The sequence below is a fragment of the Gymnoscopelus braueri genome (genome assembly GCF_963280865.1).
Source record: "Gymnoscopelus braueri genome assembly, chromosome: 14".
Taxonomy (NCBI): Eukaryota; Metazoa; Chordata; class Actinopteri; order Myctophiformes; family Myctophidae; genus Gymnoscopelus; species Gymnoscopelus braueri.
Window position 1 is genome coordinate 37888729 of NC_137619.1, and position 26006 is coordinate 37914734.

Genomic DNA, 26006 nt, shown 5'->3' on the forward strand with positions numbered 1-26006 from the left:
ACTCATCTGATAAATAATTGAGCTGGCCTAACTGTACAGACGGTGTTAAGCAGCATTTTACTGTTCAGACCATGAATGTGTCAGTAATAGTTGATCTGAACCGCTTCTGATTTTCTTCATAAACCCCCCATCGTGCTACAGCACACTCCGCCGCGTTTCCTTAAATAATTTCATAGAGTGTCTGCAAAGCCTATGGGCATGTTTGCAAGCATAGTCAATGGCTCTCTGACAGAGATGCACGCTGAAAGGCAGACTAGTTTCCAGTCTCAGGGAGGAGGGGAGGGCCGAGAGAGAGAGAGAGAGATTTGCATGAGTTCATGCAGATAGACTTTCTAGTGATTGGGGAGTTGAAACACTGTATGCGGTGTTACTCGCAGGGCTAGCATGACCCAGATAACACGCCTTTATCTGGAGAGCGGTGCTTCAAACCAAGACTGGCATTTAATATCAGTGACATTTCTCTGCCTGGTGCATCTGTCTCACCTGAATTATTCAGAGGATACGACCACCCGGCATCAATCAATGGGAGCTTTCTGCACATGAGGGACCGACTGTTTGTGTGTGTGTGTGTGTGTCGAGGCTATACTGTACGTGATTTACTGGCATTGTATGTGCCTGCGTGTGCACACACCCACGTGCGTGCTGCTTGTCCAACGTACGATGTGTGATGTGTTGGTGAACTACTGTATCAAACCGTATAAGATAGACTGCATCAGTGTTTGCATGACTGACTGACTGAGTCACACAGCTCCAAACCACTGACCTCCTTAATCCATTAAGACCGGGAACACATCTGTGTCATTTTAAGACGTCGTTGGCTATTCAAAAATAGCAGATCTACAAGCTCACCGAGTGAGCGCAGCGCTATGAGCTTGTAGATCTGATATTTTTGAAAAAATATTTGTGCAAATCTTTGAATTTGCACAAAGTTGCGCAAATCTTTGAATTTTGGGCAAATCTTTGAATTTGCACAAAGTTGCGCAAATCTTTGAATTTTGGGCAAATCTTTGAATTTGCTAAACATTTTTTTTTTGCAAATCTTTGAATTTGCTCAAAAGATTTGTGCAAATCTTTGAATTTTTAAAGCGAACATTTGTCAAATATCTGGTACCAGGGACCGCCAGAAGCAAAGATTTGAGTTACAAATGTTCGCTTTAAAAAGTATATATATTCAAAGATTTGCACACATTTTCAGGATTCTTTCAAAAATAGCAGATCTACAAGCTCGTAGCGCGGCACTCGGTGCCGAGCTATGAGCTTGCATATCTGCTATTTTTGAATAGCCCAAAGAAATCTTAAAAATGACACAGATGCGTTCCCGGTCTTAATGGATTAATTTTGCCACCAAGGAGAGAGAGAGGAGAAAGGGGAGGGAGGACAGAGTGGAGAGAGAGGGGAGAGGAGAAAGGAGAAAAGAGAGAGAGAGAAGTCACCACTTGTTGTTTTTTCGGTTACTCCTTAAACATTCCTGCACTCTTGCACTGCTTAACCAAGCTCTGCTGTTGAGCTTAACCTAAACCAGTGCCAGTCCAAAACCCAGGCAGGATTAGATTTCCATCTCTACCAGCAATATTGTCCTTTGAGAGCTTATTCTCCAGTGGAGCTGGGAGCGCAGGTTATAATAAGACGAAATCACCACCAGCTACCGTTTCCTCTCACAGTGAGCGGACGAAACTACTGAAATCTATTTTTAATAACCAGAGAGGAAGGAAGGGCAGTCCAGTCCCACTTTTTTTTATAAATGCCTTTATTGAGATGGAGAATATAGAAGGTCAGAGGGAGTCAGGGGAGAGAGAGGTACATGGCAGGTTTAAAGGATTTGATGGTGTACACACACAGTCACATCTTCAGTTTAAATGTATTAATGAAGAAATAAGAATAGATATACTGATTAAACTAGGATTAACAAAGCGCTTAACCCATTTAGACCTGGGACACCTATTTGTTGTTATACCTTTCAATCCAGGAACACCTTTGTGTAACATTAGCTGTTGCTGTATATAGCAACATATATATATATTTTTTTTTTTCCAGAAAACTTAGGTCAAGATTTAGAAGATTTTAGAATCGGCCTCATATCAGGTCTAAATTGAAAAGCACTTAAGAAAATGTACAGTACAAGCTGTATGCAATGCCAAACGATGTGAGCTTGTAGATTTGCTGTTTTTGCTTCTTTTGTTTTGCCCATAATGACATGCCCAAAAGAGGAATGCCAGGTTGAAAGTGGTTAACCTTTGTTATATGTTGTTTATTTCCTTATAAAACACACGACAGCAGTGAAAGTAGAGCATAATTAGAACACAATTTACCTGGCTGGTTCTGAAGGTGACCCGGTAGTTGTGCTGCATTCCATCTTTCTCCTTCCCCTCTTCCAGTTTCTCCCTGCGGATGCTGACTGCCACTGGGCCCAGGTTCTCATCTACCCCAAAATAGTTCTGATGCTCTGCAGGGAGAACAAGTCCGCTTAGAATTAAACAAACATAGAGGAAATGGTTCTCATGAAAAAAAGACACACACACACAAAAAAAAACATGACCTTGTACGTGGGATTTAATATTGAGAAATCCAGTTCACTGAGATGAGAAAAGAAACTCCGGTTCATAAAAATATTATGGAGCTGTGAAAATTAACCATAAAACAGAGCACACTGTAATGCTGGAAGATAAAGAACAAGCATCTGTGATCAGTTATCTATCAAATGACCATCTCTAAAATTCTATGTGTGCCTCCCCTTGCAGTGCCTGTCTGGTATGCGCATTCCGTCCAGAATTGGGCGATTTCTTCGCTCCCGCTATTGCTATTTGCAGCGTTGTTGGGGGGCGTGCCCATTCAGAGTGCGTGGCTGTTCGTAACACGTGCCCCATTTGGAGTGGGGTGATTGCTTGGCCGCTGCGGAAGTGCTGCTTTGCAGCGTTGTCGAGAACCGCGGTATGGCTGCTTGCGGCGTTCTCGGAAACCGAAGAATGGCTGCTTGCGGCGTTTCTCGAGAATCGCTCGTCCAATCGACTTCACACTGCAGCTCTCCCTTAGGTCCTCAGCAATATACCCGGCAAAGTGTGAAATCGATCGGATGAAAGGTTATCGTGATATGTGAAAGTCAGAAAGACAGACAAGACAGAGATTCTTATAATTGATAAATGATTAAAAGTGCAAATGGTTTCAAGACGCCTGGCCCTGTCCTCTGGCAGATTTGTTGATCCCTGATTACGGAGAGCAGTGGGGTTCCACTTCAGATTAGAAGCCCCCCTCCTGTGGCTGATTTGACCTCATTTTCTTTTGTTATGGCAACAACATTTAAAAGAACTGAGGTAATGCTCATTTCATTTAGGATCTGAGGATTTGTTAAAGGTTTTACAGTGTGACATTTGTTCAGATGCAGCGCTTATCAACATGAAAGCACTCTATTTGATTTGTTATTCAATCACAGCTTTAATACGTAACACTTCATCAGTTATTCAGATCTTGAAGAGACAGACAGACAGTCAGACAGACAGACAGACAGACAGACAGACAGACAGACAGACAGACAGACAGACAGACAGACAGACAGACAGACAGACAGACAGACAGACAGACAGACAGACAGACAGACAGACAGCACCACACACAATATTGTACAACAGTGACATCCTCAATGTTTGTACAAATGTATGGATCGAGTGAGGACTTTTCTGTGTAAGCCTTCTGATGGTCACTGATATCTGTGAAACAATAAACAATAACCGAGATAGGACAAGACATACATTACAGTCAATTGACAATGGGATGAAAATAAACCTGTTTGCTCCCTTTCTCTTCAACTATCCAGGAGTGAGAGTGCACAGGGTGGGGTGTGTGCATAGCATAGGAGAGGGGGGGGGGGGGGGCATGGACAGGAGCAGGGCTTTGCGTAGGCACAGCGGTGCCTAAAGCAAACAGCCCTATAATCCAGGCTAAAGCCAGGGAGAAAGACCCCAGGATTCAGACAGCCCACAACAAAAGAAAACCTCACCAGGGGATTCGGGGCACAGACGATCTGAAAGCATCTCAGACTTCCAAAAAAGAGGGGCCAGGCCCCATCCGGGGCGTGCCATGTCAATACACTGGCTGGTATCAGTGTACCCTCTCAACAATGGGGTGGAGGGCATATCGACATGAATAATATATGAACCGTAGCAGCAAAAATATGGACAAAGTATTTGAGGAATGCGAGGCTTGTCGGGCACATTGGGGCTGATGGGAAATGCTCCATGAGGCGGAAGGTCACATGGTGTAGGCAGGGTGCATAATACTATGCACAGGGGCCTCTAGGCATCCTAAAGCCTGATTTATATGTTGTCAAACGATGCTGTCGCTCGCTGAAAATAACCGATCTACAACATCCAGAGAGAGAGAGAGAGATCTGCTATTTTGAATGGTTAATTAATTGTTAATTAATCAATTGCGGTGGTTTAAATCAGACTGGTTGAGTGTTTTGTATAGCCAGCTCTGCTCCCATCTAGAAAACATGGTGCCCTTCTGTCTTAATTTCATATCCTCTCTCTACCTCTCTATGACATGCATCCTAGACACTCAATGTATGTATATATAATATAATTCATAGAATCTCTGTTTGTATGATTGTCCTATGCATTTTTCGAGAACCGTTCATCCGATCGACCTCACGCGTGGCGGGTGCATTTCTGGGGACAAAAGGGAGAGCTGTGTTGAGTGAAAGCAATTCTCGAGAATGCAGCCATACCACGCTTCTCGACAATGCTGCACTCAGCACTTCCAGGGGCCAAGCGATCGGCCTGCTCTAAAATGGCCACCCGTTTCCAAATTACCACACGCTCCGAACAGGCACGGCCCCCCTGACGACGCTGGCAGTAGCAATATTGGGAACCAAGCAATCGCCCTGTTCCAAAACAGGCACGCATTCCCAACGGCCGGACGGGCATCGCAGATTGCACTGGTAACACAAATACCACTAATATGTCCTCCTGTGCGGTCCATGTCTATGTATATGACCATACATGGTATGTGGGATGGCGTGCGCTTTACACCACCTCCATCACAGCAGCCTAGAGATGCTCTCTCCTGTGTAGCCATGGGGGACAGAAGAGGCCTTTAGGAAATCAATAGGATCAAAGTTCAGTTCAGAGTGATAAAAGCCTGCCATAAACTGGAGACGCTACGTGTGTGTGTGTGTGTGTGTGTGTGTGTGTGTGTGTGTGTGTGTGTGTGTGTGTGTGTGTGTGTGTGTGTGTGTGTGTGTGTGTGTGTGTGTGTGTGTGTGTGTGTGTGAGAGAGAGTGTGTCCAGAGGTGATGACAGACCTGTCTGTTCAATAAAACGCCTATAGGAAAAAAGGTCAAGGCCTAAATCAATAGTGTGTACAGTGGGGAAAAAGGCATAATCTAAAATTGCCTCAAAAGGCATTTGAAAAGCAGCACTTCAGTTATACATCGTCCTGCATAAACCATCAATTCAATGTTATTATGTACACCACCAGAGACAATATAACACTGATAACCAGTGGTTGTATTTGTGGAAAAAACTACTTTTCTGACGAATACGTTTTTTTTAAGGCTGATACCGATTTCTTTAATCAGCGGATATTTTGTATCGATATTCAATAACTTCATTGTAAAATTCCTGTGAAAATAAGTGGGGAAAAAAAAACATAAAACATTGTGTGTAAATAAAATGTGAAAATCATTCTGCAAATTCAAAGTAAAAGTGCCCTGAGACCTACAATCTAACGTGTTCTCTCAATGCCGTCATTGGTATTGAATAAACAAAATACATACTAGATCTGTAACTGACTCATTCTCCATGAGCGGATCGAGACATCAAGACTCAAGAGGGTTTGCAATCAAGCAGTGTGTTTAACCACTTAAATTCTATACTTAGTTGACTGAATTCCCAAGGGATTCCCAATACAAGGCCCCCTCCTGTTTTCGCTGCACACTAAATATCTTCACCGAAAATAGCTGATCTACTATTAGATCTGCTATTTTCGCCAAAGGTTCCCCCAGAATAGGGATGCTAGGGTTCACGTGGTTAAACACTGTCCAGTGTTGTGAAGAATTTCTCAATGTGAAAGGTGAAGCAGCTGTTTTTCTTTTTGGGAGCACTTAAGAACGGGTAACCCAATACACCATGAACCGGGAGACACAGAGAGACACACAGTAGACAGAGGGAACAACAGCAACGCATTCACGGTGCCGATGGGTCAGGGCCCACATGGCGTTCCCAGAGTCGGACCGCTGGGTCTTTTTAATGAGGAGTGCGGGGACCTTGGCATGGTTTTGCTGACCTCTCGTAGTTTCATGTGAGGGGTGCTCACGCTCCAACGTTCCCCCTCGGGGGACAGCTGCAACACACACCCCCGACTCACCTCGCACTTGACTGATCACAGCGTCTACGGGGCTGAGGGCGATATCGCAAGGAGGACACGGACACTCGTCTCCTCCTGAGGAAGTGAAAGGCACACCCTCACACCCGACACAAGTGCTCTATTGTTCGGACCCTTATATCATCTAGCACTACTAAAATAACTGGGCCGTCAGGAAATTTGAGGAGGAGCTGTTCCACTCTGTATGAGCTCTCCCTCACAATTGTTTCGAAGTGAAAACAGAGCGATTAGGATTTATTAGCCTGTAGACGGTGCTAATCCTCAACAATGTGTCATTCATACCCCCTCAACAATGTGTCATTCATACCCTCCCTGTATCACCTATAACCATCGTCTCTGAGGGTGCACAGCCTCCCAATAACTCACCTTTTCCGTAGAAGAATTTATGGTAGTAGTATGCTCCCAGGTCAATGTGCTCGATGATGTAGCGTTTGACCTTCTCCCTGTGGATGGGCTGGTTCTCCCTCGGCACCTCCAGGACAGACACGCCGGCGTTGGTGCAGTGGGAGCTCAGGGACGACTCGAAGGAGCAGCTCTCTCCTCCGCCGGAGTAGTTGGCACTGTTGGCTCTTGAGAGGGAGATCCTCCGCTCGCCCTCGCCGCCGATCTCGTTGCGGAAGTGCGGGCAGTTCTGCACCAAGCTGCTGTACTTCCCGTCGCCCTCGTCGGCGTCAAGGTTCTCCTTCGGGTTCAAGTCCTCCCTGCTACCCAGCGGGGACTCGAACACCGGAGGGCTACATACCGACACCCCTCCGTCGGCGCCGGGCCCGCATGCCACTCCGGCTCCGGCAGAGGCGGCCGAGGCCCCCGTGGTGGTGTTTTTCCTCTGGCTCAGAGTGGCTCTGCTCGCCACGGCTTCGCTGATGTTGAAGAGGACGCTCTGGACGTCGTAGTGGGCGAAGCACTTTTGAAAGCTGAGCGGGCGCCTGTCCTCTTCCATCGAGAGGCGCAGGGCGTCGCTCTCGCTCTTGATGGTGCGCAGTTTCCGAAACAGAGACGTTTCGGAGGAGTCCGACTTGAGCCGCCTCATGAAAGACTTCTCCCTTTCCCGGCTATAAAGGAGCGAGCTGTCTATGTAGTCGAAGCCCGCGATGTGGACTATCTCGCCCCGGGCGATTTGGGCTGCCGTCTGCAGACTCGGGGAGAGGGCCGTGTCGTAACGCAGCAGTTCGGGGAACCCCAAAGGGGGAACGCTACGGTGGTCCATGGTGTCCACCCGGTAGCCCCTGAGCATGGTGAAGAAGCCGTCCCCGGTCCCCAGACCCTGTCGGTCGATGGAGGACGTGCTGCCATATTCTCGGTGCAGCGAGGCCCCCGTGTTCGGGTTGACGGCGTTCTGGTCCATGACGTCCTCCGAGTCGATGTCACTTATGGTGACGTCGCTGTTGCTGCGCTGACGGATGGGGTGGAGGCCCTTCAGCGGGGAGTGGCTGAGGAGGTCGCTCAGCGTGTACTTATCGTCCGAGTAATCCGAGTCCAGGGAGACCGGCTCGCTTTGCTCCAGTAGCTCGTCTTGCTGACCGTTCTGAAAGGATGTTATGACACTCTGGTAGTTTGGTGAGGGCCGACCGTCCCATCCGTCCTTCCTGGGGGGCCAGTCGGTCACCCGGGCTCGGACGCCCATCTTAGGCATGGCCGGCGCGCCGTTAGTTTTCCCCCCGCCGTCAGACGTCCCCTGTGCGCCGAAGGCCGGTGGTCCCATGCTCCCGTTCAGGGCTTTGAGTTTCCTGCTGAACAGCTCCTCTGGCTGCATGGCGTTGGGGTTGGGGCCTCTCTGGGCCTCACCGCGATTCCCACGACGTTTGATTTGTTGTCTGTCACAGGGCTCAAAATACTCATATCCTGTCGGCGGACTCTTTGTGGAGCAGACACTCAGCACCCCTCGTCTTTACATGATGCAAGTCGCTCATCGGTGTCAAGGGGGGGGGGGGGGGGGGGGATCCTTTCTCCTGAGTCAGTGGACCGACCGTTGTCACAAGTCCATAACTCACAGAGGGCCGCTGGCACGACGACAGACGCGCACCATTTGCGTGTCAAGGACAAGTGTCTGAGAAGTGTTGAAGCACAGCGGAGTGCGTTCTCCTTTCACAGCACTCTGCCTAATTCAGGGGGACAGCTGGACCCATTGGATCTGTGGGACAGAAACAAAGACAGAAGACATGTTAGCACGCAAAGAGGTGGCAGGCGGACAACACTGAGACTGAGCATTCTATACACAAAAGAAGAGAAGCATCATGGAGTTTTCCTTCAAAACAAGCTGTTAACACAAAGTCAAGTTCAGCTAGAAGAAATGTTTTATTATTATTGACCTAAATTATCCGTACTTTTTTTCCAATCTTTTTAACCCATTAAGACCTGGAACTGTGTCATTTTTTTATTTGAGCTAAAAAGCATTATTTTACACTTTGGGCTATTCAAAAATAGCAGATATACAAGCTCATAGCGCGGCACAGAGTGCCGCGCTACGAGCTTGTAGATCTGCTATTTTTGAAAAATCGTGAAAATGTGTGCAAATCTTTGAATATATATATTTTTAAAGCGAACATTTTTAACTAAAATCTTTGCTCCTGGGGGGTCCCTGGAACAAAAAAAATTTTTGATGGGGGTCCGTGGCCAAATACATATAATTTTGGGGGTCCTTGACATGAAAAAGATTGAGCACCACTGATATAGAAACAGACGTTTTTCAGAAAACTGTTGGGATTTAGGAGACATGTAGAATCGGCTTCAGGTCTCAATGGGTTAAAGGCTTCCAGGGGTATAGAATGAATAAGGGATACAGAGGGCTGTAGTAACCATAGCTATTCAAAGCATGGCATTATATACAGTTTACTACTTTAGCGGTGAGCGCGTGCTGTTATGAGCTTATAATGAGATAGTTATACAGTGGTTAGCACTTGATAATGTCAGTGGTGGTACCCCTCTGGTGCCCCTGTGGTACCACCTGTTTTTGTGGTACCGCTTTTTTCTATGTGGTGCCACTAGATGGCGGTAGAGAGCAACTAATGCCCAGACATAGGCATGTTGTGTCTATTTGAGACAGGGCTGCTTTCAGTCAACAGAAAGAAGCTGCAATTGAAGCTGAACTTGTTGAGAAGTGAAACAAATAATTGTATGGGTTATATTATCAAGATGTATTTTGGTAAATTGCACTCAGTGGGCTATTAAATATAACCCACAGGAATGAAACATTTTTAAAAAATCATGTGTTAGATCAGCCATTTAAAGTTATTTCAATGGGTACATTGAGTGAGCTGTAATCTTTAAATTTCATAGATATTGAAAAGTAGTAAAATATAACTTTCCGTGGAAACAAGTTCCCAGGACAGGAAGAAACTCAATACAATAACATCTTTCAGTCAACAATTAGAAGTTGTAATCACTTTTTGGCACTTGTAAACCTGCATTTTATGGATGTATGCATATTGCCACTTTAAAGATAGGCCTACAGTATTTAAATTGGTAAACAGGATTACTATACTTAAAGAACTAAAATTAAAAGTACTAAAAAAAAATAAAGTAGCCGATCTAGCTTTTAGATTGGCTATTTTCAAATGGCCGTGGTATAAAATATGGCTAAAGTGGTTAATATATATGTTTTATAATATAACAATTTATATCTGCTAAGTCTAAAGCTTTCAAATAATTGTAGTGGAGTAAAAGTACAATATATGCCTCTGCTGATGTAGTGGAGTAGAAGTAAAAGTGCAGTAATACTCCATTAAAGTAAAATAACACCTCAACATTTTCCCAAGGTTCTTGACATCCCAAGGAGGGGTCGTACCCAGACCTCCAAATCCAGAGAACAAATCACTAACCACTACACTACCAATACAGTTAACATGATGCCTGTATGAGATCACACCTTACTACACACAGAATGGGGCATATCACTTCCAGTTGAAACAGTGAAATGTTACTTGAGTAAAAGTACAAAGGTATTGGCATCAAAATATACTTAAAGTACCAAAAGTAAAAGTACTAAAATGTTTGAAAGTAGCTAGCTTGTAGATTGGCTATTTTCAAATGGCCGTGGTATAAAATATGGCTAAAGTGGTTAATATATATGTTTAATAATATAACAATTTATTTCTGCAAAGTATCTAAAGCTTTCAAATAATTGTAGTGGAGTAAAAGTACAATATTTGCCTCTGCTGATGTAGTGGAGTAGAAGTGCAGTAATACTCCATTAAAGTAAAACAAAACCTCAACATTTTCCCCAAGGTTCTAAGCAACCCAAGTAGGGATCGTACCCAGGCCTCCAAATTCAGAGAACAATACACTAACCACTATACTACTGGTACAGTTGATATAATGGCTATATGAGATCACAAGACAGTGAAGACACTACACACAGAATGGGGCATCTCACTTCCAGCTGAAACAGTGAAATGTTACTTGAGTAAAAGTACAAAGGCATCAAAATATACTTAAAGTACCAAAAGTAAAAGTACTAAAATCTTTGAAAGTAGCCGATCTTTGCCACTTTAAAGATAGGCCTATAGTGTTTAAACTGGTACACAGCATTGCTTTAGTTTTTGGATTGGAAGAGAGAGAGGGAGATTTGAGGTAAGGGGGAGGGGATCTTGAAGTGAATTTTGATCTACCAAGCCTAAACAGGTTATGCTAATGCACACATCCTGTCGAAGGAATCCCCTTCAGTTACAAGTTACTTGCTAAAAATGTAGTCAGTAACTTAATCCTGATTACTCCATTTAAAAAGTAACTACTAGCTACTTTCAGTTACTTTTGGATTACTTTTAAGCAAAACTATATTTAATTAGATAATAGTAACAAGTTTTACCATTGATAGACAAGAATGTTGAGCCCATGAAATTAAGATAAGCACAACAGAAATATGGTTAAGGTCATTTAATTGTTAAGAATTTGACCTCTCAGAACAGTTACATTACTGTAGAGTCATTGTGTCAACTAATAACAGATCATAAGAAAATGCATCTTGACCTACAGTACCATTTTGATTGTTTGATAACCAACAACAACAATTCTATTTACTTGATCTAGCCTATGTATAGCCTTAGGGAATATAGGCTGTAAACTAAAGGCATTTAGTGTATTTTTATTAAAGAATATGCATTTTATTATGTTTTATTCATTTTTTGTAAATGTCAAATAAAATTAGGATTTCTATTTAAAGAGTAGCCTACGGTATAAATATGATTGTATAGAGCTGAGTTCTTTGTAGATTATAATGAGTCTTTACTGTCTAGTCAATGTTTTAAACGCATGCCATGTCTATCTAAATGAGTGTCAGCCAGGAATGTCAATGCCACTTTGACCACACATGGATGGAGTTTAGATCCCATAGGGACGGTTGTGTTATTTAAAATGAGCTAGTTGTTGGTTGTCAAACAATCAAAATGGTACTGTAGGTCAAGATGCATTTTCTTATGATCTGTTATTAGTTGACACAATGACTCTACAGTAATGTAACTGTACAGAGATTTTATAATTATTAACAATTAAATGACTTGCACTTTGTTTTCATTACATCTCTCTGTCTTCAGTACTAACTGGGCATCGACTGCCTTTTTAAGGTCAACCCCAAATGCATCTAATTCTCTCTGATGGGATGTTTGTAAGTCTGATGAATCTTTCTGATGCTTCTCTGTCAACGTCACCAGTTGAGTCCCGTTCTTTCATTAGAACTTTCATAACTTTTGATGAATGTATAGCAAAGCTGATTCAGAATGATTAAGCAAAAATTCAGAATCAGTTTTCATTTCTGTCTCCACACAGCCGATGACAACAGCAGTTGTAGCAATGCAACGTGTTGTGAGCATTTTCACTATTCTGAGCTTGTTGAATATTGCCCCTGACTACCCTTACAAATAATACAACTGACTCCAAGTCTTAGGAATTCATTATTGGGTGATTACAGACAGAGTTTAGAGCACTTTTACGGCCGCGCAGATCGTGACTACACAAACTAAAGTAACTAACACAAACACTGAAACTAATTTAAAAACTCAACTAAAACTAAGCCTTTTCACAAACTAAAAACTAAACTAGCAAATCCACTTAAAAATCTAATGAAAACAAACTGCAATTGAACACATGTAGTAAAAAATAAAAGTGTGCTTGTGAGTGTGTGGGGGGAGGGCACAACTCCTGGGCTCCTGAGTCCATTGTGGTGACCTAGAGACAAACAAAAGACCCTGGCCCAGGTGTTAAACCAGTTAATTTGCATGTCATTGCATGTCGTTGACAGACAGACTGATAGCAGAGATTTTCTGTGGATCCCCAGTAATTCTTCAGATGAAAACTCTCTCATTCTCTCTCTGTTTTTCCAACCATGCCATTTTTTTTGATTGATTGATTGAATACTTTATTTATAAGTTTGCAGACAAAAAGCACATGAAAGTACAGTTCAAATCCAAGGTCGACTAAATAGGAAGCTGGCTGCTAAATAGGAATAAGAAAGCCATATGGCTTGTTTAAATTGGGGTCCTTAGTTAGTTAGTACATTATACTCTCCTGTGTTCATTTAACTCTGTTTCACATTCTAAAACAATATAATTGTGCCGGACAGTAGTTTATAATGCATTTTATTGAAATTTTACTTTTAGTTGACTACTATAGTTACTAGTTACTGCTCTCAGACAGTAGCAGCTTTGGGAGCTGCAAGCTTTTTATCTCTGACTTTCCAAGGAGTAGTGCACAGAACATAGAGAAAGTGACACGTCCTGACCCCATACACTTATTACTGCACCAGTAGTGTAATGGAGTAGAGAATGGCCTTACTATTTGCAGAGCAGGGTTCAATTCCAGTTTGAGGCGCACAGAATTTAGTGAATAATGTTGAGGTGTTTTTTTTTATTTTACTGGAGTATTACTGTACTTTTACTTCCACTCCACTACATCTGCAGAGGCAAATATTGTAATTTACTCCACTACAATTATTTGAAAACTTTAGTTACTAGTGACTTTGCAGATATACATGATTATATTATAAAACTTATACATTAACCACTTTAGCCCTATTTTATACCACAGCCATTTGAAAATAGACGATCTACAAGCTTGTAGATCGGCTACTTTCAAATATTTTAGTACTTTTACTTTTGGTACTTTAAGTATATTTTGATGCCAATACTTTTGTACTTTTACTCAAGTAACATTTTGAACACAGGCCTTTTAGTTGTAATAGAGTATTTTTATATTGTGGTATTGCTACTTTTACTTAAGTAAAATGTCTGTGTACTTCTTCCACCATGAAACACAGTTGTGTTTAAAGAAACAATTGCTTTTCATTTCAATTCATCCTAAGGACTGCATTATGTTCTAGGTTTACAAAAAATAAAAATAACAATCACTTTGAAATGCATTCACCCTTCCCCTGTTGCTAATAATGTACTGTAGGGTTCATGGACTCACATGCGCCACATCGTGGCCGATCAGCCACACTACACCTAAAAAAAAGGTGTCAAATGTGGCACCACCAAGTAGTGGTGGTGCCACTGTGGTACCACAGAGGCACTCAGATGGTATTACTGCCGTTATCAAGTGCTAACCACTGTATGTCTTCCTTGGTCATTCCAACAATACTATAACAGATGGTGATGGAGCTAGTAACAGCAACAAGAGGCAGATGTTCGTTTATGTGTTTAGATGTAGATCTGTTCCGACGGCTTGTCGCCTCATCACATCCACAAATCAGACAGGAATATTAGTTTATGCGTATTCAATTAAATGCAATCTGTGTAAGTTGGTTAGGATGAAAGGTAATAAGGCACAGTAAACATTCGATACTTAAAACTGTGAATGTCTTTTCTGTTCCAAAAACAGTTATTTAAGAAAAAAACAATAACAGCTGCATTACAGAGCTTCTCTGAAGTACAATTATTGTTACAGACACAAAACCTTTGCGTGTCTGAATTCCATACCGGCACAGCACTATCTTTGTTAACACAGATAACAGGCTGGCTTAACACAACGAATAATGGCTTTATCAGCAGAACAGTTTTACCGGAAAACGGCTTCACTCTGATAAGACAGGGAAAGCATTACATTAACGACGAGTTAACATCCCCCACCCTTCGTCAGCTGGGGAATGTAAATAATAACAGCCAGCTCCTCAGGACAAAAGGCTGAAATCAGCAGCTACGTTCATTAACCTGAGGCGCTGAGGTTGAAAAACCCTGATGGGCACGTCCTTGATACAACACACAGTCTCGCTCCCTCTGGGGAGGTTTTCATATGTCACACACAGGCAGCAAACTCCCAGGGTTTCCATATTTATCCATAACTAATGCCGCTGCAGACCATCTGCACATAATATATACATTTGAGGTGAAGCTTTGGTCACATAGCTTAGTTTAATAAAACAAGAGAGGGTCTAATAACAGCGTGGCTTCCATGTGGCACATTTCCCAGTATCCAAAATCCCACCTCTTGGGATGGTGTGATGTTAAGACTGGGCCTGCAAAGATGTCCCTAAACACGGACACGCTGTTGCACGGCATATCACACCACACTGTGACACAGTAGTCACCATGAGCCTTCATGCATTGACCTAAATGGGTTTTTCTTGTTCCGCAGCAGAGCTGGCGTTCTGCCTCAACTCTCCTGGTACTGCAGTCATGTGATAACATCATAAGGTATTGACCATATTCCCACGGCGGCCATTTTGCTCATACATCATATTCAGGCGAGTTTTTCCATTGTTGAGGGGACCCTTCAACATCACAGAGTGAACCCAGTGATACATTTCTATGGGTTTTCATCACCGAAGAGTCAGAATCCTTGCTCACTGTAGGCTACTCTCTCTGAAAGACTTCATGTTGAACCGGACGTCTGTGTGTAGACTGACTCAGTCCGCCTCCCCGGGCTTCAGCTAGCTTACGTCAGCCTGTCCTTGACTGAACCTCTGTATCATAGACATGATTAACAGACTACTGCACGCCATGTTTACATTTCTTAGTCATTTACTAAGAAAAAAGGATAAACAATGTCAGGGTGAAAATGTGGGTCACATGAAGATTAACAAGAAGCCAGACTAGACCAACATACGGGACACGTCTGAAGCATCGCTGTAATATCGCTGTAATAAAGTATTGGCCCAAGCCTGGGCCAAATAACAGTTCAAGGACAGAACTGCATGACCTAAAATGTAATAATACTGTCTCAAGTAGGTCTATTGGCAAACAACCCCACAGTCCAACCAGTTTCCGTCTCTCTCTCTCTCTCTCTCTCTCTCTCTCTCTCTCTCTCTCTCTCTCTCTCTCTCTCTCTCTCTCTCTCAGAGAGCATGAGCAATGATACAAGGTCTATATAGTTCCTTTGTCTCATATCAAAGAACTGAAATAAAATATACGCTGTATATTTCTGAAAGAGTGAAGGGTGGGGTTGTGTAGAAACCTGAGTATTTTAGCATGTTCCAAGAAATTGAAGGTTGTGACCACGGGCTGTATGGGTTCATATTCACAAGGACATGATCTGGAGTGACAGGGTATTTTACAAAACGCTTGTATAGGACAGCAAGACAGAGAGAGAGAGAGAGAGAGAGAGAGAGAGTATCGTTGTGTGAATACACAATAGAACAATTCAGACTGTTGTCTGTTCTGAATAATGCTATTTGTCTCCTATTATAGGGAAATGATATCTAAATGAGTGTTGTGTAAGGCTAGAATGCTGGCTATACAAACACAATCCATCATCAGAATATATAGTAACATCCATGGTTCCCTTTTAGCTCTACTAATTGGCCTTATTTATGTTCAATTCATTAGATTGACATCAACAGAAAATGCAACCACACACACATACAATACCCCAGTAGTGCTGTATATGTGCTCACAACGTTGGTATTCCATTCCAAGTCAATGCAGCAGCTCCAGAAAAATGTCTCTGTGACTTTGTCAAGAGCATATTGGCTCTAAATTATTTTTGATATAGAAGAGACTTGTGTTCATAAATAGTACCTGAACCTCTATTATCACAAGTACGAACTAAGTACAACATAATAAGCAGTATATTTTCACAGCATGCTACAGAAACTCTCCACCTCAGATACTAAAGCCTGATTATACCTAGTTGTAGGACGTTGTCGCTCGCAGAAAATAGGCGATGGACAAGCCACATTGCATCACGAATAACCACGAGACTAAATTAAGCATAGGCAACCAACAATTATGACACTGTGAGAGATCCCACTGCCAGAACCTTTGTAAGAAACTAACAGGGTTCCCGGCTTTGACCGAGGTTGCGCGGGTGAAATAGGCACTAAAGTACTTAGAGGCCAGTCTATGATTTATAGTCTAGTTCAGTGTTTCTCAACGTCTAGTCCGGCCAACAAGGGGTGCAAATGGACCCTTGCGTAACTCTGTAACTCTGAGTGTACAAATGGAACTTTTTTTTTTTTTTTTTATCTCTGGGACCCAATCTGCGTATTGACAACAGTCTAGCTTGTAAGCAACACAAGACTTTCAATTACATTTACAGCTGGGGAGATTTAAGTACTTGTGATTTTCAACTGTTTTAATGTTAATCACCATCTCACTCAGCCAGTTATAGGAGCTACTTTTAGCCTTAGATGTTTTATGAATATGGCCCCTGCAGCACACGTTCACCAGCTGGCAATTTTCAATGCAAAGCATGAATTACGGTTTTAAGAGTGCTATTAGCAATAAAGGAAAGCGGCATAGGCTTATCAGTTTTAATAGCAGTAGTAACAGTGAACATTCCTGCAGTTCTGACACAATTCAACCGCTCATCCATTACAGAATAATAATGAATATTTGGCAGTAAAATAACTAAGGACTCCTAACTGCAACACCTTTATTCTTGGCCTCTCTGTACAGGAATGAGATCCCATTGAGATGTCTCTCAAAGGCATGGAGCAAAGAGAAGAGCGATGGCTGTCTGGTGGTGACCAACAACACACCCACGCGTCAGACCATGACTGAACCCTAGCTTTCACACCCTGATTTAGAGCAAGGCCAAAGTGCAATGCTAGCAAAAAAGTGCCACCTGTGCAAATACCTTTATCAATGGCAACATTCTGTCACAGAGGCTTTTTACAGACGACTGAGAAGATTCAGCACAAAGCAGAACAGGGCAGTTGACGTACTCTCAGCGCATGACAACAAAAACAAGTAAGTATAGTAAGTCTATAAAGTCATTGCCAAGGTTCACAGCTTAACCGCTTAAGCCCTGTATACTTGGTTGTATGACGTATAGAGAAAATAGCAGATCTAAAAGCTTACAACACATTTGTTATTTTAGCTATTTTTGACAATTTCTGTCAATTTTTGACAGTATACTAGTTCTAATGAATCCATAATCCATGAAAAGACTCACTATTGTGACAGCCTTTTCACGGTAGACTGACACGGTCTGATTGTGTTCCAGTTCCGGTCTTGCAGCCATTCTCTCTCCCAGTCCCACAGATGGTGGTTTTCAAAGTAACCAAAAAAGGAGTGAGGATGAGAGAGACAGAGTTTCTGTTTATGATCATACATGTCCACCCTGTCAGCGCTACTAGAGGGTCAAAGAAAGGTGAGGCGCCCCCTTATTTCACACTGGCAACACAGGCCAGTGCTAAACCAAACCAAACCAGTGAGCATGGTGGTCTGTGTCTGGGTTCCCCCACCCCCACCCCCACCCCCAGCCTCGTGCAAGCTACTTTCACTGCAGACAGTGATTAATGAACACAGTTGTGCTACGTCCCTCTCCACCGACACCCCCCACCCCCACCCCCCTCTGACGGGAGTGCGTCCACGCTTACTTGGTCAGCGAAATCTATCTTTCTCCATGACCTGGGGGAGGCTGTTTCCTGCTTGCTCCTTTGTGGATGTATGTACGAGGGAGGCGGCAGATGGAAGGTAGGCGGTCTGCTTTGCTAACAGCCCCTTTATTACTGGAGTAATGTATAGCCATTATAGGTGTTTAAGACACAAGGCCGAGTGAATGGGGGGGGGGGGGGGGGGGTGATGTGGAGGCAGAGAAAAAGGAGGGGGTGCGCGCCTAATTACAGTGATGAACTCATTTTCTGTCTCTGCTTGTCAGAACGCCTGGCTTTCATCTTGGTTTCATCCAGAGAGGAGAGGCACAGAGGTTCTGCCAAGGTCTTAAAATAATCCTTTGACATTGTGGCCTGATTAAAGGGCTGGCTGCGCAGATATTAATACGCTGTCATAAAAGTGAAGATGTGTCGTCCACCATCCCGAGATGAGTCCCGCTACTGTCAGCGACAGACAGGCCTGCCCACTGGGCCAGGGGAGGCAAAGCATGATCTCATCCCCGTGACAACCTCACTAGACTACATCACAGTAGAGTAATGAAGCTACGGAGCTTTTGCTCATTAATAAGGTGACCAAAATGTCCATTTAGATATCTGGGAGAGGAGACATCCAATACCGTTATATCACTGGTTCTCAAAGTGGGGTCTGGGAACCACCAGGGGTCCTTGATGGGGTTCCAGGGGGTTCCCAGCAAAGTGAGGAACATGTTTAAACATTTATGGCCAATATCATTTTTCAGAATTTCGCAAATAGCCGATCTACAAGCTCAAACAGGGCACTATCTCAAAATCTTGACACATTTTTACAAATCCTCCCACATGCGGGTTCCTGGCCCAAAATATTTTCAAATGGGGCAAATATAAATATAAATTTGGGAGTCCTTGACATGAAAGTGTTTGAGAAGCACTGCGTTATATTGTCCTTTTGTTTTGAGATTCAGTGCTTCAAATGTTTCTAACATTGTAGCTTGCTAATAGTCTAGTTGTCCCATTATCTGTCAAATGAAGATGATATAGTATCATGTCTAATCCACAAGAGATGGTAGCAAATTAGGAAATGGGGGGACTTGAGGTTTGTCATTATAGCTCCTTTTTTCTCTCGCTCTCTCTCTCTCTCTCTTTTTATTTTATTTTTTTTACAAAAAAAAAGAAAACGTGTGCTTTTTGTTTGGCAATGAATGATTCCTGCATCTGGTAACAATGATAGCAGTCATTCTGAATAGCTTAACTTATCTCACCAGGAAGTCTATTGAACTGTGACCTTTCAAAATATCTTAATTTGCACTGTGGTAATTGTAGGAGTTGCTGTGAAAATATATATATATATATATATATATATATAATATTCCCATCACGGGTGCAGTTTGGGTATATTTTCTGTCAGGAGCACTATTATACATGTTCTCAACTCACTGTGAACAGTTAGTTAATGGCATTTCAATATGGTCACTCTGGAGACAGAGCTGTTTTATGCATCCTTAAACCGTGAATTAATCAATCAGAACCTTAGTGCTTGTTAAAGGTGTCAAAATGCATTGTGCTTTTAATGGGCAATGACACTGCTGAAAGTATACATTTCTTGAAACGACACACTCCATGTTAAGAGCTGTCTTTGATGGCGTCTGGCCTATTTCACCTCAGGCGAGAGCCAACCATGTTTGTTTAGCTCTTTGCATGCTGCTGGGAATTACTGCGTTCCGGGGGTGAACACAGACCCATAATTATGGCAAATTATCTTTAATAAAGCCTTGGTGTAATTGACCAATATTAATGCTCCTCTGTCTTAGGCTAGCAGGAAGTGGTAGCTGACCTTGTCCCTGTGGAGTGTCGACCTCCAGAACTGAGGTCAAGCCATGATGTAGTCATCATCCCCTCCCCTGGTCATGCTAAATTAGGGTCTAGTATAGGTTAGAGGCCAAGGTGATTATTCCAATTTTCTAGCTCATGGATTCCATCATATAGCGAGGCAGATTGCATTTGAAACTGGTACTTGCGCTACATGAACTACAGCCATATAAGTCTACTATTCACAAATTAAACAACCTTATTTCTTTCCATGTATATATATATGTAAATCGCTCTGGATTAAGAGCTAAATGCCTACATTGTAAATTGTAAATTGTGTGTGTGTGTGTGTGTGTGTGTGTGTGTGTGTGTGTGTGTGTGTGTGTGTGTGTGTGTGTGTTCTACCTAGATTGAAACTTGAGTCTCCCTTGAGAGAAAACAAGACATCTACACAGCCATCTACAAGCGTGATCCCCCCTGGCCAAGGGAGATATAAGGCTTCTGGGCTACAGTCGGGGCTGCTCCTCTACAGTAGGTTTGGATGTGTCACACAGGCTTATTAGTACATACAGTAGGAAGGAAAAACGACCGAGCGGAAAACAAACAAACCCGGGCCTGAAGCACATTGTTTATCCTTCACTGACCGCCATTTAGATTCTTCAATATGCTCACACACACACAATCAAAACAATGACATTTCCAGGTCACTCTGCACTCGAACGTGATCAAATGTGCACTGCAGATGATGTTGTGGAGTCTCAGTGAGACTGTGGAGGGGCTGTGATTAAAAGCACAGCACCAGGAGAGTTCTGGATCCAATCCTGCTTTTGCGAGCAGCTGTTCCATCCTTGAGGTGGGAATGGGAGGGGTGCGTGTGATGGTTTTGGGCAAAGACCGATATTAAATTCCTCACACTTGCGGTCGGAGAAGGCGGGGGGGGTTCAGGAGTATAGTGAGAGACCACAACCAGACACGGGCATCTCCAGTTTGACAAACACACTTGTGTTTCTGCTCCACTGGAGCTATTCTTTGCTTTAACTGGGTTTATTGCAAAGGACAGTGGGAGGTTCACCCCTTAAGCCCTGTAATACACTTTGTTGTACAATGGAGGCATGAAAATAGCTGATCTACAGGCTCACAATGCACTGAATCACAACGCGTTGTGAGTGTGTAGAGCTGTTATTTTTTGCAAATGTTTGAATTGTTTAGAAATTTAGAAATAGTCTTTTCTTTCACTTTTTAATTCATTAATTAGTTTCACCTATAATCTGGTCTAAAATAGAGATGATGACAGGTTGAAAGTGGAATAATGAATGTGGAGGGGACGGGGGGGGGCAGAATGGGAGTTTTGCCAAACCGTGCTCTGAGAGATTTGTGCAATTAAACCACAGACCCAATTAATTGGGCGATCTTATCCTTGAGAGTTCATTAGAGGGGCCTGGGAAACCGGGCGCTTCATCTTCCCAAAGGCCCTACGGCCCTCCGTAACCATAGGGGGCACTTGTAAAAAAAAGTGTAACGTGCATGTTTGTACAAGCCAAGGCCAGCCTCACTGGATGGAAGTGTGCGGTCCAAAGAAAACCAACACATCGCTCTCTCCTCTGTCGCCTTTCATTCCGATGTCACCATAATTCAACCCCTAAACGAGGGGAAGGATCTCCCACCAGCTGACACTCAAATTAGCACCGACGCTATAGCCTGGCCTGTAATTGCCCGCCCACACCTTCCTGGACACACAGCTATAACTCAGGCACTATGAACTCGATCTCCCAGCTCCACCCCTCTTATTGTTATCAGACCACCAGCCCAACTCACAGCGGCGGGCCAGCACTGCCTGCAGGGAGTAACGGTGAGATTTTAATGACCAGTTTGAATGGAGGGTAACACCCTCAGTAGGAGGGCAGGGAAAACCATTGAGATGGACCCCAGCCCAGCTGTCGCATCTGGCCTGACGTGTAACGAACAGCCAGTCGTCTACCCCAGCCTAGTTATTCAATAATAAATGCTCAAAAATGTGAATGGGAATTTGTGAATTTAACAAGCACAGCTGCTTAACATTTTGTTAAGACAGAGAGTGGGGGTTGATTTGTACCAAAGGAAGAGGATTAAAAACTCTTTGCTGCTGACGGATAGACCATTTTCACATTGAATGAATAAGAGTAATCCACGATAAATTTTTGCCATCACTCCCTCTCTGTCCTGCTCTCTTCCTTATCTTAAAAGGACAAAATTAGCATTGTTTATTCACAGATTCAGACACCGTACATAAACAGACAATTTTTCCATTAATGGATCATTTTGTTTTGTGTTTGTTTACATTTTCTCCAAAGTCATTAACACATTACCAAACTTATGTTGGCTAAACATCATTGCGCAATTAATCGTGCAAGTCAGGGATGTTTGACTTTAGTTTGAAAACAATCTTTCCTCCAGGGAGTACTTCAATTCAATCCATGCTATAAAATGATCCAATGTAACTTTGACAAAGGAAATAACTGCACAATTATATTTAGCGTGTTCGATTATCTCAAGCTAGTTTCAAGTATCTGAAAGAATCCAGTGGCTTCCTTGTAATCAAACTAACCACGGTATGCTTTGGAAAATGCTCTGCAGAAACGTCAAGTAAACCTGTCATAGTCAATGGGCTAAACATGTGTATTGAGTAGCCAATTATTTTCTCCCCTTCTTTCTCCCAATTTAGTCTCTCCCAATTTTCTGCCAATTAACCCCCCCCAAACATTTCTCTGTTGCGACTGCTATGACTACTAGCTCACCTGCCAGTGAGGAGCACCCACCGGGAGGATGCAGTGCCTCTGTTCAACACTCCCCCGCTGACAGGTGCCATCGTGCAGCGACAAAGATCACCCTCGGCTTCCCTCCCCCCGAACATGGGCTTGTGTTTGTATAGACGCTCGGCCAAACCACATGTACCGCAGTGGATTCAAACCCCCTAGACAGGTACATTCCTTCTATTCTTTTCTTCCCTTGCCCCCCCCTCCCCCCTCTCTCCTCTTTCTCTTTTCTGGAATCAATCAAAACGATGGCGCTTGCACAAAAACCCACTGTTTTACACCTGTAAAACCTGTGATGTGACAATAAAGATGATTCTGATTCTGTATTCTTATCCCTGCACCACCAGAGCACCCCTAAACATGCTAGAGCACTGGTATGGTAGCCTGGTATCCAGCCTGCTTCGCTACGTTCGGCTGACTTTTTTTTCTCTCTTCGCTTCTCAGTCTGGAAAGCCTCCTATCTCCAAGGGAGGCGGGACATGCCAAAAGCTTCGAAACCTAACGTGGCTTCTGATTGGTCTGTGGTGCGGGGCGGGACCAAAAAAACAGTGTGATCGTTGTGATTCGTCATTCGTTTGAACAACATCCAATCAGCAACGACGTTGCCCAACGTAACATACGACGTTGCCCAACGTAACATATGTAGTTCCAGTGTAGTTCTGCAAAACCTTCCAATGGGAGGCTTTCCAGACTGAGAAGCGAAGAGAGAAAAAAAAGTCAGCCGAACGTAGCGAAGCAGGCTGGATACCAGGCTACTGGTATGGTCCTTTAACTATTTAACTCCCGATCCTATCTCATCTCTCATCCAGTCTCTTCTCTTTCTCTCTCTCTCTGTCTATGTCTGTCTCACCCCTCTTATCACGGCTGTTGAGCATTGTCACTTTAAATGGTTAAGTCCACTGCCAACAGTGAGCCGTATACCGACATCAATGCTGAATGAGACAACAGCAGAGCAGACAGACTGAGGGGTAGACAAGACAGGGGGGGGGGCAAGTGTGCCTGTTTGTGTGTGTGTGTGTGTGTGTGTGCGCGTGCGTGTGTGCGCGCAAGAAGAGACTTAAAACAGGCAGCCAGTGAAGGAGAAACAGAGGCGATTAGTGGGCTTTTGTTTACATCTCAGCGCACGGCAGACACAGACCTGAGCTGACCTCAGCACAGAAACAACGATCATGAGACAGAGAGAAGACAAAAGGAGGTCAGGCGGCAGAGAGTAAACATATAGCTTCATCATCTCTGTTCTGCTCTGCTCTCTGGACCTGAGTCCTACACTGTGGGACGCCCACTTTCACTAATGTCCTGCTGCTGCAGGTGAGCCCTGTGAGCTCCACTGATGTAATACAGGGTAATTCTCCTTAGCCACTTAAACCCATCATCTTCTGATGAAGAGCGAAGACTGCCCACCTACAAGCTCACCACAAGCTTGTAGATCTTTTTGTGTGCTACATATACACACACACACACACACACACACACACACACACACACACACACACACACACACACACACACACACACACACACACACACACACACACACACACACACACACACACACACACACACACACACACACACACACACACACACACACGTTGCAGTCAGACGGGGCCCCCCTGTCACAAAAAAAAAGACGCCTCGGAGTTACCGAGACTAGGGGGACGATGATTTACGATTCTGTCATAAGCTCGCCCGGTGGTGCCTCTCGTGACTCAAGTCACCTTCAGTGCGCCACCGTCAGTGAAAACGAGTGCACCTTTTTCAATCTGACTGGTTTTCCAAACATACTGTGACATAATTTATATATATATATATATATATATATATATAAACAATACGGTATATATGGCGTTCAGCACTGTCCCAGTACAACCTCTCTGAGAGTTAAAGCAAATAGGAATCAGGCAGGGAGAGAGAGGGGAGACACACGAGACATGACTCAAATCAGGATCCTCGCAACTCACAAGACGCAGGTGCTCAGTGCACTTACCGGTTTAGCTACCAGGCACACCAAGGCAAATACATTTTCACAAAATTGTCATCCAAAACCTCAACGTACATTTTACTAGGCTACTAGTAAAAATGTAAGATACGGTTAACCAGCCGAGCCTTTTATTTGCACTGGGGCTGATAAAAAGACAGAGAGGGTGATAAGCCACAGGGCTGCTATGGCAGCCGACTGTCACCATGAGCGACCTGAAGGCAATCAGCATGTCAAACACTGATGAAACTCGGCCGCCAAACATGGTTGATGGTGTGGATGGTTGATTCTCCGTTGAGGAGACAGTGGTGTTTATTCGGGTGAAGAGGAACCAAAACACAGAGTGAAAAAAAAGTGCCCTTCAGCGGTTCACGGAATGGCTAGACCTGTATTGATCCCGAGGGAAATTCAGTTGTCCTGTAGCTAAGCCCTGTAATCTGATATCCATTTCTGCGGCTGCAGCACAAGGTCAGAGTCTTCTAACTGTCACCATCACCACACCTCATGTCAACAGAAATGCTTGCACTCATAAAAACGGAGTAATGGCCCAGGAACGCTGGCGTAGCGGTCTGGGCACCTAGGCTACAATGTAGCCTGACGCGGGTTCGAGGCCTTTGCTGCGTGTCACTCCCCACCTCTCTCTTTCCCCATTTCCTGTCAGCCTACTGTCCTATAAAAACGGAATAAAAGATAACCGGGGCAAGGAGAGTGGGGTTTGTAATTGACAACCATAGAACTCAGACTGTAAGCAATATCTTCAATCCATCCACCCATCCATCCATCCACCCATCCATCCATCCATCCATCCATCCATCCATCCATCTTCTACCGCTCGAGTCATCCGCTAATCTCTGCACAAAAATCAATAAAGAGATCCGTATGTTTGGTTTCCTGCCTGGGGGGTAATTTATGGGGGTAATATAATCTTACTACCTCCAACGGTGCAGCTAATGGCTAATTTATACTTTGTCCTTCGGCCGTGCCATGTTGATATTTTTCAGTCAAAAACCTGTTATGCTCAATGAGCAACACTAATTGATTGGCTAATTACTAAATAGACTAATTAGGCTTAACGCTAAGGAATGGGTTTTCCTACAGGTGATTTACCAAGGTACCCCCCAAGTGCATTGAGCTTGAAGCTGGCAGTGGCTCCATCTGGAATGTGCCTGCTGGCGGCTGACACTGGAGGGCAAAGGTCACAAATGGACTGCCACCATTTGACTTAGTTAAGGTAAACTGAGCATTTATCGGACAAACATCAAAAGTTTCAAATTCTTATCATTCCTTGTACACGTTCATACCTCATAAT

The 26006-nt window shown here is 43.6% G+C and overlaps 1 protein-coding gene across 1 annotated transcript in view; it reads right to left on the reverse strand.

The window, feature by feature from the left end:
- Positions 1–26006, reverse strand: part of LOC308101105 (signal-induced proliferation-associated 1-like protein 2) — a 122877-nt gene that overhangs the window by 66530 nt on the left and 30341 nt on the right. The window contains 3 exon segments of the mRNA XM_080450441.1: positions 2310–2443; positions 6745–8145; positions 8148–8509. Of these exon segments, the coding sequence (XP_080306567.1) occupies positions 2310–2443; positions 6745–8145; positions 8148–8217 (1605 nt within the window). The 5' untranslated portion in view covers positions 8218–8509.